The 15,236-nt window shown below is 42.2% G+C and overlaps 1 protein-coding gene across 1 annotated transcript in view; it reads right to left on the minus strand.

Moving 5' to 3' along the window:
- Nucleotides 1–15,236, minus strand: part of fat4 (FAT atypical cadherin 4) — a 120,404-nt gene that overhangs the window by 30,466 nt on the left and 74,702 nt on the right. The window contains exon 7 of the mRNA XM_019892205.1: nucleotides 92–272. Within this exon, the coding sequence (XP_019747764.1) occupies nucleotides 92–272 (181 nt within the window). The remainder of the gene's footprint in view (nucleotides 1–91; nucleotides 273–15,236) is intronic.

Below are 15,236 nucleotides of genomic sequence, written 5' to 3' on the forward strand. Positions count from 1 at the left end.
TGGCTGGCAACAAGTCCAGGGTACTGGATAAACCTGATGATCTCTCACAGCACATTAATGTAGTTGGCAATCCATGGTTTCGAACAAGTACCTGATGACACCATTGAGGCCTATGTCTGCGTCGGAACTGTTCACCAGTAGCACGTCGGTCCCAGTGGGGGCGTCCTCTGTGATGGTGGTGTGGAAGGCGGATGAGGAGAAAAGCGGCACGTTGTCATTGACGTCGTCCACCAGAACCGTCACCGTCCCTGTTCCGCTCAATGAAGGAGAACCTGAGGATGCAGGAAGAGAAAGCCATGAGTTTGGGATTTGCGTCCCAAACTTGAAATCAGAACGTTCAGATGGCTTTTAACGGGGTCTCTTATGTGAAGGTGCGTGGCCTGGAGTTAGTGATCTGTGGAATTTGAGTCGGGCGAAATTACTTTTTTAGATGGGAACGAAAAAAAAACTGAGGGTGACAAAAGCTGTGCCCGTCTGGGTTCTGAGAGGATGGATTTTAAATGAAAAGCAGCTGAAAATCAATGCAAAATGCAGGAACAACTGTGGGGGAGGGGGGGGATCAGACGTCTGCATTGCTTGAACTTTATAACCCTTCCTGAAATGGAACACTCAGTAGATCTATTTCAACAGCTTTGAAAGGAACAACAGTTGGATGCAATAACAAGACATGTGGTAAGGTATCATGTAAAAACAAAGATGCATACTAAAAAAAAAAAAAAAAAAAAAGAAAAAAGGGGCAGGGTGGGAGGATCTGGATAAATACACTACTCCATAACTGAAATGAAAAGTGGAGGACTGCATTCTGCTGACACAACACTTGGAATGGTGCCACGTTGCATTCTATTTTATAGTACTCATTTGTGAAATAATTTAGGAATGTATTGTACCACATCTCAAAGAAACAAGACGAGATCATCCAGTATCATTATGAGCTTTAAAGGTAACTCTTTCTACATTCAACCCTCTGACTTATGACAAACTCTTCAAATAATAAAACAGACACTTTCAATTTTTGTGTGGTTTCACGATTTTGAACAGAAACGGACAATCTCAGACTGAATTCACTTTTAATAATCTGACCACCTGTCATAAAATCAAGTAGAGACCACTAAGAATCATGACGTGCTTAAATGCAGACGCTTTCAATTTCAGAACCATCTTGCCCTTTGACCTTTTTGAAAATGAAGAGCAATTTGATGCAAAATCCAATTCCAAACATATGACATATCTAAAAATAAGAAAAACTACTGAGCTTCATAAAGTGCTTTCATGCTCTTTCCTTTTTTTCTTTTTTTTTTAGACTCCTTCCTTTCATTTCACCATTTACAACACTAAATTCAACTCACACGGCCGAGTGTTCGAGTGGTTACCGAGTGGACCTCACAGTGCAGAGGTACCAGGTTCAATTCCAGCTCCGGCCTCCCTGCGTGGAGTTTGCATGTTCTCCCCGTGCCTGCATGGGTTTTCTCCGGGTACTCCGGTTTCCTCCCACATTCCAAAAACATGGTGAATGGAGCACTCAAAATTGTTCCGAGGTGTGAGTGTGAGCGCGGATGGTTGTTCGCCTCTGTGGGCCCTGTGATTGGCTGGCAACCGGTTCAGGGTGTCAGGGTGTCTACTGCCGGAAGACAGCCGGAATAGGCTTCAGCACGCCCCGCGACCCTTGTCTGGATCAAGCGGATCCGAAAATGGATGGATGAATTCAAATCACCTCTTTATAGCCACATTTGAGCAAGCCCAATGGGCTTTTTCTCCCCCCACAAAATTATCAAGCAACATTCAACTACGAAATCTCCATTATCCGTTCAGGAACGCAACAAATTTTTGCCGGTAGATTTATCAAGCATTGTATTGAGGCTATGAATGTGTCATGTTTTTCAGTCCTAAAGACTCGCGGAGCGTGAATCTTATTGGGGTTTATTTAGCAAGGAGATTCGCTGATAAAATAAAAAATCCATCCATCCATTTTCTCATCGGCTTATCCTCGCAAGGCCATTACATTCATTCATTCATTTCCTCTATTTGTTTACATTGTGTGCCTATTTGTCCTGAAGAATTCTCACACTGGATTTTCCTGAGATCATCAACAACTAACTGATTAATTTTGACCCAACCTCGCTCCCGCTTAAGTGATTTTCTCGAATAGAGCTGGTAAAACAGACCTGAACTATTCATTTTGGACAGACTGTATTTCTTCAAACAAAGGCCTCGCTCAAAGAAATAACGGATATAATTGCAATTCATAGGTCGTTCCGTATCGTTTATGCATGACATTAAATAGCCAGCCCACATGAAGTACTCAACATTATATTTCTCACATGAAATATAATGTAAATAATTTGCATTAAAAATGACCTTCGTAGACGATGCTTCGTACACTGACGTGGTCGCTCCACACAGTCTGCCTCGTTTCTCGACATTTCTGCATAAGACTCATTTTGATTTCATTTTCACATGACAAATAGTTCGTACCGGTAGCAGTTTGCGAATTGAGTTACTGCCCCCAGGCACTATTTGCGGCAAAAAGGTAAATTAGAATTTCAATTGTTCAGTAGAACACAATTACTCGACTACTGGCAAAGGAATACCAGATAGATGGATCGTAAAAACCAACCAAACGATCTAAATAGAACCAAACAAAGACAAAACGAAGGTGATTAAGTTGCGGATGCGGGAGTCTAAAAGCCAATTAAACTCATCAAATGCAACATGATTGGGCCATACTGGGTTTTGCTTTACTTAAACCCTCACTGCACCGCTAGGCTTGATTTAATAAACAGATATTCATCCTTAAATCTACCTGGCTTTTCTGCTCAGAACATGAGTGGTAATTACAGAGCCGAGTCCCAGAGGGGAATATACGAGGTAACCGTAAACATTTTGATCCGCTTCCCCAAAAAGGCCGTGAAACCATAGAAGACATCTTTTATTGACTCGTTGCCAAAAAAATGAGTCACGTCCCTTGCAGTTCCAATTCAGGATCTCCGTTTCCTACTAAATATGGACAATGTTGACTTTTAGGTGATGGCTTGTTGCCACCCTTACAAATATTTAGAAGAATAAGGAAAGACGTGTAATTCCAAAATGATTGCAGATTTAAACATGGAAGTCTGCTGACAAATGTGCTGCAAAAAATATTTGGCCAGGTCGTGACATTATTATATTCCCGCACATTAGCCCAAACAGTCAATCCACCCGTCTTGTGTCTTTCAAGTTTTTATGTGGTCGTCCTGGCAACCGATTAGAGCTGATCCTCTTTAATTGATCCCAGTGTCACTTTAGCGCTGCTACTGGCAGCCAAAGTGTGTTTAGCAGTCAGGCTGTTGTTGATCAAAGATGAGCTGCTTAGTGCTCACAAGGGCTCAGCCGCGAGCTAGACAACAGCAACCTCTATCTACCAAAAGGCTCAGGGAGCAGAGGAATGACGATTTTTGGAAAAGATGAGATCACGGTGGGAAAAGTACTCCGAACAGATTGCTTGGTACAAAAAGTCAAAAGTTACGAGGTTGGTCCATTATTTGCTTTGTGTTGCAAGACAAAATTTGAGTCCTGAGTGAGTTTCAGATCCTGCCCCTCGAGTGAAGTGAAAAAACAAAATGGAGCAATGAAGGCATTGTACATACTTGGCCAATAAAGATAATTCTGATTCTGATTATGATGTGGGTGAGTTTATTTATTCAAAGGGACAAAGTCAAATATAAAATGAGAGCACTCGCAGGGAGCTCCTGTAGGCCACAACTCACACCTCGACGCTCACAGACAAACGGGCCAACTCCAGCTCCTGATGTCACTCACATGGCCACGCCCCTTAAATGCATATTTCCAACTCAAAAAGTATGCACAGGAATTCTACGACATGAATGCAGTTTACTTGTTTGCATTCACTTTCATTATATTTTTATTTAAAATAACACATACAGTCAATACTAGGGGTGTACATATAAATCTCCAGTATGAACAAAAGCTGAAGGGCACCGACATATTTGTTGTTTATTATGTAAGCCTTTGGGGAACATAAAATGTCATTAAATATTTAACATTTAACATCCCAACCACGAAACGTAAGGATGGAAGCCGAGTGGTTTGTTTTATGACATAAGAGACAATATAGAATATAGACTGGAATTAAGTAAAATAGCAAAGTAATCTCATCCCCATCATTCTTGATATGTCGGCTTTTGATTGATAAAGCCCACATATTTCGAGAGTTGAAGCTATGAATGGGACCGTGTATTAAAGTCTTTTGATTATTCGAGGTTCATTCTTTCAAAACCCCACTATAAATTTCACAAATATGCAAATGTGTTGCATTACATCAACAGATTTTTTTTTTTTTTATTTAATTGTCGGTGAAGTAATCTTTAACTATCACACATCGGGCTCGCTTCCCAGACAGGAGGATGCCACATGTCACTTCCATCTTTCAGCTAAGGATACTTGAAGGAGACAAGTTTAGGGAACGGAGTACCTCACAATCATGATTAGAGCGTGTGTAAAAATGAGATGCACGTACTTTGTCACTTGAGCGAATACTCACATTCTTCTGTGGTGACCTTTTATTTGCACCTCTGCTGAAGTAATTGGAGGTAAGCTTGCAAAGTATGGTCTCTCTGAGGCACCGTAGTGCTAGTACTTTAAAATGCACGTGCTTCGAGCTGAGTTCGTCGCATTCCAACATTGGATGGCACTAAATTCGGCAAAATGTACCTTGAAGTGCTTTTTCCAGTTGGACTGTAAAATATCCAACTGCATTTGAATGCACCTCGCGACTCGCCGAAAGCGTTAATGTTTAAGCTATCCATACATCCAATCGTTTAATGCAGGTTAATAGTTCGAAAACCACCCAGCCATGTATATATTGTGTTTTTCAATGATCGTACCTAACAATATTTATGATTCCACCGGTCCCACTGTCAATAGACACGTGCGCAGTCTCCGTTGCCAAAACGGGAGGTGTGTCACTTGAGCCTCAGTGACTGGGGGCAAATTGAATGGAAAGCTGTCCTTTCTAGAAAAAAAAATGTTCTAGTTACGCTAGATTGCCGTCAACGTGGCAAAGGAAACATCCAGACTTTGCTATGTATCTATTTATTTAATTCATACAGGATAGATTTGACCTGACACGCGTTCTCCCCTTCTGTGTGCAATCTGACAGGCGGACGGAGAGTGCGGGCGCTTCGCTGTATGTCCCGGTCGGAGCATGAAAACAGTCGGATGACATTTTTAAGAGCACGCGTTGAAAAAACGTTTGTGAGGATAATGGTCTCACTATTTACTTAAGTACAGTAACAAAGTATTTGTATTTTGTTACTTCCCACCACTGCTCAAACGAAATCTCCTCATGACCGAGAATTGGATCAGCCAGTGTAGAAAACGTTTGGATAAATGGATATCAAATCCGCAGGTCTCAAAATACCTTTGATAGTATTGTTTCCCTATTTAGGTCGGAAACACACACAAGCTGTGCGTGTTTGCGTCCACACTCGATGCTTTTGACTCCCCCGGGCGGAGGATGTGATGTCACAACCTGTTTACCGCCTGGGGAGAACACAGTCGGCCTTCTCCGCCAAGCACTTGCGCCACCTTTGACCCGCAAATGCCTCGTCCACCGCAAGCATGGGGACGTCGCTGAGGCTAATCCTACGTAAGCGCAGCACACACTCGCCCCCGCCTAAAAGTGCACTTAAAGACTCCCTCCGAGCGGCCCTGACCCCGTGCCGACCCCGACGTTGTCGACAGGCGCGGGGATCAGACGGGAAGCGTTTCTCACATCTCTCTCGGCCGTAGCGCTTCTCGCCGCTCGTCCAAAGCCTCGAGACGTGCGGTCTTAGCCCCTCGGAGCCCTCTGATATCACATAACCCCCTGGCAGCTGTCTCCGCCGGGCCTGCTGGCCAACGTACGAATAGTTCACATCTATCCTGTTACATAGCGTGGGCCGACAGAATTAGCCGGCTAGAAACTGGATACCTTGGCACGTATGCGAATGCGTGTTAATGGACATTGTGATTGTTAAGCTGAAGGTGAGACGCTCTAAACATGGTTGGGAAATCAACATCAACACCGCAGCCGCAGTGTATAACCCGTTTCCGATTTTTCAATTACTCCCCCCCCATCAAGCGTGTTGTAATACATGTGTGGGCAAAATATTATGCTTGAGGGTCACATTTGTGTTTTCAAAACAGATGGAACAGATCATTTGTAGATGATAAAAAAAGTAACATATGCTCAATTATCCATTTTCTCTGTTGCTTTTCCTCAGAGGTTTGCAAGCGAGCTGGAGCCCAGCTGACTTTGGGCGAGAGACAGGAACACCTCGAACTGGTCGTTGGCTAATCACAGGGCACACAAAGAAAATCATTCCGACTCACATTCACTACTATGGACAATTTTGAGCCATCACTTAACGTAACACGCTCTTTAATATGGCCCACCAATCAATAGCATGGTCAAGGGTTTTGCAAAATCGATTGCATTAATTCAGCCTTTTTTTTCTGAATTAAAGCAGTTCACTAAAACATATGTATTCATTTATCTCATTCAACAATTGGATGATTTATTTAAATGCATTTCAATACAAATATTGGTGAGGTTTTGCATGTACATTTAACATTTGTGTTTTAATGAAAGAATTCATTATAATTATATGAATTCTAAATCATAAAAATAAAAATATGAATGAACAATGCGCCCACCCGTTTTCTAACGTGCTTCCCCTCGTGAGGGTTACACCTAAGTGGGACTGGTTGTGATCTCAATATGTGGCTTGTGATTGGCTGCTGACCTGTCCCGGGGGGAGACCCCAGCTCTCACCCAAACTCAGCTGTGGGTGGCTCCGGCTCACCTACAACCCTAATGAGGAGAAATGCTCAAGAAAATGAAGTATTTCGACTTTGCTTCATTATAATTAATTAGCCAATTGTTTATTAAAATAAAAACATGATGAATAGATTTTTAGACTATTTAAATAAAAATGTGTTGAGATCAAAGAATTAACTCATTTAGTGCCATAGAGATTTATATTCGCCACTGACGAATATATTGATCAGCACAGCTTTTGAATTGAAGATGAAGATAAAGGGATAAACCTTGGCTTGTCACGTTGATTACAAAGGAGGGCATTGTTGATGCCATATTTTATTATTTTGCCAGCAAAAGCACTGTCTCAGTCATGTTTGTCTTGTTTCATCGTTTGAGATGTCACAAAGGCAAAAACTAGTGTGAAAGCCACTATTCTGCTTGAGATGTTACTCACAAAAAGCTTTGTTTCCCACTTGATGGTCCGAAACTGGCGAAAAAACAACCCATCTTGTACTGCTAATTACTAAAGAATTGGAATAAAAGCTAGCTTTCTACTCTCTGGTAGTTTTAGTGTTTGTAACTGGTCCAGACCGCACAATTTTGTGGGGCCTGAAAGATCAACCAAAATGCTCTAAAACGGCTGGCACTCGGGGGATGTCTGCTTTGAAAACCGGCAGCTCATGCTAAATATGAGTGAATAAATACAGTCATACCTCGGTTTTCGACCATAATCCGTTCCAGAAGGCTGTTCGAAAAGCGATTTGTTCGAAATCCGAAACTATTTTATTCGCCCATGATTAGGGGCTAATACACTATGCAGAAATAACAAAAAAACAGTCAGATTTGCGTAAATCACAACAAACACATCTGCTCACAATGAACGTTACATGAGGAAGCGTCACTTCCTTTTGTGAGGGGAAGCCGAGAGGATTCGAGTGGCGTATTCGGGTTTGCTAAGGTTGGTCGAAAACCGTGTTTCGGTCGTAATCCGAGGTGTAAAAATAACAAATTTTCTGGTCAAAATCCGATTTGGTCGATAACAGAGACGTTCGAAAACCGAGGTTTGACTGTACATTTTATGAAGCTAATTTAGTGAGAAAAGGCTAAAAAGTAAGACAAAAACTATACGGGACAGTTTCTAAGTCAATATTGTTTGGGCCGTAATAAAGAACGGAGAATGGCTGGACGTGGCCCGCGAGCCATACTTGGTTTGCGCCATCCCTGTAATAATAGTAAGTGAAACAATCCTGGGATGCATTCGGAAACCACAATCACCTCCTCATATTCCACAACGGAATGACTGAACAGGAGTGGAATGAGCCAGCGTCACATCCAGTCTTCGCTTGGAATCTGCCGGAGACTGTCAGGGTCATTGATCGTTAAGATTGCAGTCGAGGGAGGTGCCAGCTCGGCGGCCCGAGTCCAACATCGAGCAAATGACATCATGTTGTTTTTTTTTTTGTCTCGGAAAGAGAGCTGTTGGAAATTTCACAGCAGGAATGCCAGCTGCCTCTGTGGTTGCAAAACTATTTTTCCGTCGGCAATTCCCACCACCCCCCAAGCCCTTTGTTCTTTTTCTTTGTGCGGTAGTTGTGCTCAATCGCCACTTTAATGTGGCCTCGGTGTGCTAATTCAAGCCTGTCGCCAAGTGATATCACATTCCCAAGCACGTTAACTGGATTCTGAGCACAAACTTGGTCATTTTGTCCATTTTTGTCACCACTTAAGTATCTCTTTGATAGGACGCAATGATTGACATCTTTAGCACTTCAGTTTAGGCACAAGACGAGCGGATAGAGGTTGAGGGAAAGAGCATAGTTTGGGTTGAAACAGCTCGGACTAGTGTGGTCTTGAAATGACACTGTCGCTGGTTGTTTGAAAATGAAAAATTGCGGTTGCGAGCTAACAACAAACAGGAGTTTGGATTCATATTTGGAAACAGGGATCCAACGTTTGCTCATGTTGCAAAATCTGCCTTTCTTATTTTGATCCAACCATCCCTTCCATCCTCCCGTCATTCCTTGGACCCTCACTAACTAGTGACATCATCAGCAGCCTATCAAATGACGTCTGAATTGAATCCCTGGAGAAAACAAAGCCAGATAACACATCAAAGGATTATATACTGTAACGGTAAGATCAGAGATGCATGACAAATTCAAATGTTTGCATTTCCGTCATCCTTCCACGAATTTGGAGCTTGCCCATCGGACAAGTGAGAAGGCAATCAACACAATACCTCACCTGTGTTAGTCCATAAGGATAATCTTATTTCAGGGGCTTAGTCTTGAAGTCATCTTGGAAAGCAAAGCGCCATGACTTGACATTCTTTTGTCCATCAAACAACCCAAGTTTGAATGGAAGACAACTGCATTTTTACTTGGGCAATATCCAAAACGTTTAATCAGTTCTGATGTTAAGCATGAAAGAGCAACTCATTTCCATGCGTAGGTGTCTGCAGTAACTCAGTGAATAGAACATATGAAGACAGAGTAAAATTTGACTGAAAAATGTGCTCACAAGGAAACGCAGGTTGATTGGTGATTTGGTTTCTTGGTTTGATACCTGACATCATTCTAAATTTAGTTAAGTAAAACAACTCACGGAAACAAGGATCTGGGTGGATGAGGCGGGTCAGGACTCAAGGGTGGGTCACAGATATATTATCGACAAGTAGGAAAACAATGTAAGGGGTCCTTGGTTTATGAGGGTACTGACATAAAACTCACTGATTTCCATTTCCATTTTATACTCATGTTTTTTTTCTGCACAAATACTTTATCTATCTGTTATTGTGATTTTACAGTACTACTCGGCTACTTTTTGAAAGCCATTTTTTTGAACAATACATTTTTTAAAAATTATTACTAAACAATAAAAAATTATGCAATCAGACCTGAAAACCTGGACTCACCCCCCACTCACTAATTTTTAATGTGCTCATACTTATATTTTATAATTTATATGTGTTTCTATACTCTTTGCTCTTCTACTTCTCCCTTTCATAATTTTGCTGCTGTAAATTGGGAATTTCTCCATTGTGAGACAAATGAAGGTTTTCTTATCTTATCTTATATTTGTTTTTGATTTCTACAAAAACGGGTTGTGAATGTCTGACAAGAGGTCCCAAGGTTGAGAGCCAATGATCTTGGTCATCAAAGCCATCAAAGGCAATAAGACTTACTAGTTTTTGAAGACATGATGACCTCTTATCGAAAAAAAAAAAAAAAAAGTCTTCATGTCTGATGGCTTGGATCAAATGTGAAATGTCTTCATCCAGCAAAAAAAAAGTCTTTTTGCCTTTGATTAAACTCCTTGGCATGGCTGACTGAGAAACGGCATCGACACGTTTGCGTGATCAGTTTTACATCAAGTGACAGAGTTCTGAATAGGATAAGGCGCTAGAAAGGAAAAGGAAAAGGCAGAGCCTGGCAACAGCATTCAAACATCTTTGCAAAAACGTTCGGTCACTCGGTTCAATATCTGCAAACATGTTGAAAAAAAACAAAACAATGGAATCATCTTCTTAGTTATTGAACACGTGTTCACCTTTCATTCGTAAGGCCTGTCTCGCACTGATGATTAAGATTGAAGGAAAAACAAAAGTCCAGTCCGAGTATCATAATCGAGATGGCCGACACAGACAGGTTTACTGGGTCCTCACGCGTATGAGATGCGACAAAGGATGAAGTTGATGATCTCAAAGAGCGAGAAAACTGTCTCTGTGGAACTTGGGCAACGTGGTTCAAATATATAATTTCCTTGCATTTCATTCAGATGTATTTGCAATCAATTTCCAAAACTTTTGTTGATGAGAACACGGATGGATTTACACATATATATATTATTTATCTTCAGAGGCAAGGGCGTCCAAAGTCCGATCCCTGCTTGATATTTCAAAATAATCCAGAACCAATTCTGCTTGTTTGTCTAAATTCTTGCGGTCCGTTAATTGCTGAACCATATCCAAGCACGTTGTGTCTAAAATAACAAGCTTTCAGCGCAATGAGACAAAATAAGGCCATGTGACCATCTGTTGCCTCCTCTTCCATGCTTAAGACCCACAGACAGCCCCCCACTCCACGCACACACACAACCCCCATCCCACCGTGTAAGCCCCTCAGCTCAAAAAGCATTGTCTCGTGTAAACATATGCCAGAGTCTAAGCACCTTATTAGTGTACATTTCCAGTGGACAAATCACATTAACCACCAAGAAGGTGCCATGACCATACTTTGTGAACAGGAGGGGGTACAAATACATATGTTAATGGTGATTAAGCGATCTGTTTTCTGATGCTGCAGCTGCTATGACTGAGCGTGCTGACGGGTTGTTGGGGCTGGTGGTGGTGGTGGTGGTATGGTGTTGATCTGGAAGAAACAGAGGCTCCCACCTCCTGGGAAAGGCTGTGAGTTGCCCTGAGTTGGCCAGTCTAAGCTGCACTAAAACGGAGGTTTGGGTGTCTCTGCTGGCACAAGAGATAATCTGTCCCTTCAATATGCGAGCGACTGATGTTTCCGGTGAAAAAAAGTTAAGCTGAGATGCACACAGGAAGGCCGAGATGTTCAAACAACCGGATTCATGGAAGAGACAAGAGGCTGACTCTGAAGAGAGATGGAGGCATGTGTAAATTTTATGAGATGGCCCATCTGTGGGTTGAAGCTTAAGGCTAAACGGTTAATTACGCTTTATGGACTGCGGCTGGATTGTGCTCTTAAGGGCCGGCGGTAAATAAAATGACATAAGAGGAGAACATTGGCCGCAGACGAGGCAACATTGACATTTTTGCGCCTCTGAGAACCTGTTGCCTTGCGACAAAGCTTCTTTTAATGTGACTCTGTCCACAGCAACCCCCGGTGAATGGCTGCAGTTGGGTTCGGGCTGAGAGATGTCCCTAGTGCCAAACACCACAAACGGAGTAAATGCTTGCTTTCTCACAAGCTCAGTGATGAATTTGCCAAGTTCTGAGCAAGATCAATCAAATTACATCTAAATATTAGACCTGTTATTTAATTATTGAGTGATTGGCTTTGCCTTAACTTGTTCTCCATATGCTATGAAGGTTTAATGGTTTGGACACAAGCAAGGAGAGAGTATCAAGATCCAAAGGTTTTAAGGCTTGTGGTAAAGTTTAATGGAGTGATTTTACTTTTGTGTTCTTGTGACAAAGGTGACATTAGTCACAGTGTTGTAGACAATCTAGAAAGTATAAATAGTGACCATGTAGTCAGTCTCTTTTTAGTTGAATGTACAGTGGCACCACATGATCACAAACACCTGTGCTAAGCTGCTCAAAATGGCCATTACCACACAAATAAACGTGTCTTGTAACTTTTGGATAGCTATCAAAAATCGTTCGTGGATAAGAGTAAATACGAGCTGTGATAAAATTAGCACAGCAGGAAGCGGACTTCCTGGCTGGGAGAGAAGAAAAATCGTAAAAGGTGCACCTATCTGAGGCCGATGCACGCACACCACCACCTTTTAAAACTTTTATTTTGTACACTCCCCAAAACTATTTCCATAAAAACACCACATACCAAGGAGTGAAAACGTGCCCATAAGCACTAGTTAGCTTCTTGCTAGCATAACTGTCAGCAAGAGAAGGTAATTGTTTGTGACAGAACAAAAATGATGCTACAATTGAATAAATAAGAACACGCTTCCATGACTACTCTGAAGCCTATTAATTGGTTGTTTGGGTGGGTTTGAGTGAATTGTGAAATCTGTAATTAGTGGTTTCCAATTGGGAAATGATTGACCAATACTGAAGCCTATTTATTTAGCCTAATAATGGACGATGACACAATTTATGCCAAGCACTTTTGATTTGCTAGTGATGAGTTTGCGGTTGTGTTTGCTTGTGTAATTTATCACGGGCATAAAACACTGACTTGTTTCTTGGAAGAAAATTGACTGAACAACAGAAATCAAGGAAAGCTCTTCAAATTTGCACTCTGTTTCTGTTGAACATATCTTTCTTCACCCCAGAGAGATGCTCAAACATTTCGGCCACCACTTATGCGATGCACGTATACAAACACTGAGAATATAAAAACATGGGCTTTCTATGTGACCAGATCCACCATAATGGGCATGGGTTTAAAGATTTATTCGAGCTTCTCTTTAATAAATGTGCCCGAATGCGGTCAGGGCATGTCAGTGTGCCCTGAGGACATTCTCACCGCCACACACAGACTCTGAAAAAAACTCTCTTGAGGAGCGCATGAACAACATCATTGAAGTCCTTTCCATACCTTTTTTCTGGCTTCTGCTTGGTCTCTGTAGTTAACGTGTACTGTCATGTAATGTTGATTTCGTTAGCAGTGGGATTCAGGTATATCATTAATTTTCCGGTATTTTTGCATTTGTCTGCAGATGATGCCGAATCTTGGCAATAAAATGTACTCATTCACTCAGGAATGTTGTAAACAGCTTTTCCCATAAACAAAGGCGGTGAAATGTTCCGCTTGCGATCTCTCTACAGTCCGGTCGCTCTCAAACTGAGGTCCTGTGATCTCTAGGGGTCCGTGAGTCGTTGCTGAGCGGCTCCATCAAATAAACTGTATCACTTGAAAACAGCCCGCGAAGGCAAAAGCATTAAGAACCCCTGTTTATGGGACTCTTTTTGACAGAGCCTGATTGAAGGCCACATTTCACTTGCTCAGTGATGACATGCCAAATTGTCACACCACAACTCTGTACGATTCCACAGAGCACCACTGCATCCCACAATCAGACAATTCAGTTGTCAGGTGTTCGATTTCACACACGTGCGGAACACCGTGACAGACAAGTGATGGCTGGCTTTTCCTGCAAATGCAGCTCACAACCAACCTCCGAAGGCACAATATTTCTGTAATGACTTGAGGCGATACGGAAAAAGGCAGAAACGTACTGCAGGAGACAAGATAGCGCAACTCTGGCCTGAAACTTCCATCCAGTTGTAGTCTCAGTGCTATCTTGTCCAACAGGCTCATTTGTCTTTCCGCCGCATGTCTTTGAGATCTGGCACCACGGGACAAGATAAAGGCGGCTTTTGAAATGTTAAATGTGGTCAGGAACTAGCCGCCCGAGACACGGGATGCAGAGACACGTCTGCAGTATCCACCTTTTCAGCCTGTTGCGCCAAATCGTGCCTGGCAAGGCATTTGACTCTGTCGTCTTGGGGCCCAGGCCTCAAAAATGTGAGAAAAACACTGCTGGATAATTTAGACTGGGCTCTTGATTATGGGTTTTTTGATATTTTGATATTCTGACCCAAATCCTTTCTCTCTCTCTGTCGCTCTCGCTGCCTCGCACCAACATTGTACTGAAAATGTCTTGTCAAAATATTTTGGAAGCGCCGTCAAGGGCTCTAAATATGGACTCCATGTGAACAGTGCAAAAAAGCCGTCCGGCGCTAAATTAGTATGTTCACTCGTAGGGCAGCTCTTTCCATGTGGCACAAACTTCTAAACACAATTTTCAAGCGAGCTAGCCCCTAAATATAACATGAAGAAACCATCGGGGCACAGACATCCACCTAAGTCCGTGTAACCTGAGAAAAATCAATAGATATGCGTCGAAACAATATTAATTATGGATAGAAAAATGTATAAATGGCATTGCACCGGGCTACAGCCACTGCTGCCTTGTTGAGACAAAGGAATTTCTGAATATAATAAAAAAGGCAAAGAAAAAGTGACACGTGCACAATCAATTGGTTGATGGTGACAGAACGAAGTGCCCCTCGACGACATGTAGTTCAAAATTTGACCAAGAGACTTAAATTCATCAATGGATTAGATTGTGTTTTTCTTTTTCTGTGGCATTTTTTCCCATGGGTGTCCAAACTTTTTGCAAAGAAGGCCAGATTTGGTGAGGTGAAAATGTGTTTGGGGGGAGCTGACCATTCAGCTTCCGAGTTGCTTTAATTTTTCACGAGGTTCGTTACCGGTCACCTTGTCCTAGTTTGCCTGTTTTATCTGGTCCTAACTCTTGATATTGAACGCCTTGAAAACGTTATATGCCAATTTCGACCTGTCCTGGAAGCAACGGCCCTCCCTGTCCCAACTTTATTTTTCTTCGCTACAGTCTCCATTTTAGAAAGCGCACGGAAAGGGCCACACAAAAGTCATGCAGCGAGGGGTTCACTCTGACAACTAACACAACTTTGAGAGCGGTGTGTTCGGCGAGGCAGAGCACGCACTTGTTGCATATTACCAAAAGCACTCGAGTGCATGGCCACTGGTCTGTGCCATCTTCTGGTGAAATATGAGATATATTATTTTTACATGTGTATTTTCTACTGTGGTCAACAATACTGACAAGCCACACATTATAAATTTTATACCAGAGGCTGCAGACCAGTAGAAATTTGAACATGGGCTACATGTTGTTCTACTTCTTCCATTCATAACTTTGCTGCTGTGAATTGGGAATTTCTCCATTGCGA

Source organism: Hippocampus comes, unplaced genomic scaffold (assembly GCF_001891065.2).
Source record: "Hippocampus comes isolate QL1 unplaced genomic scaffold, H_comes_QL1_v1.1 scaffold129, whole genome shotgun sequence".
In the NCBI taxonomy this organism is placed as follows: Eukaryota; Metazoa; Chordata; class Actinopteri; order Syngnathiformes; family Syngnathidae; genus Hippocampus; species Hippocampus comes.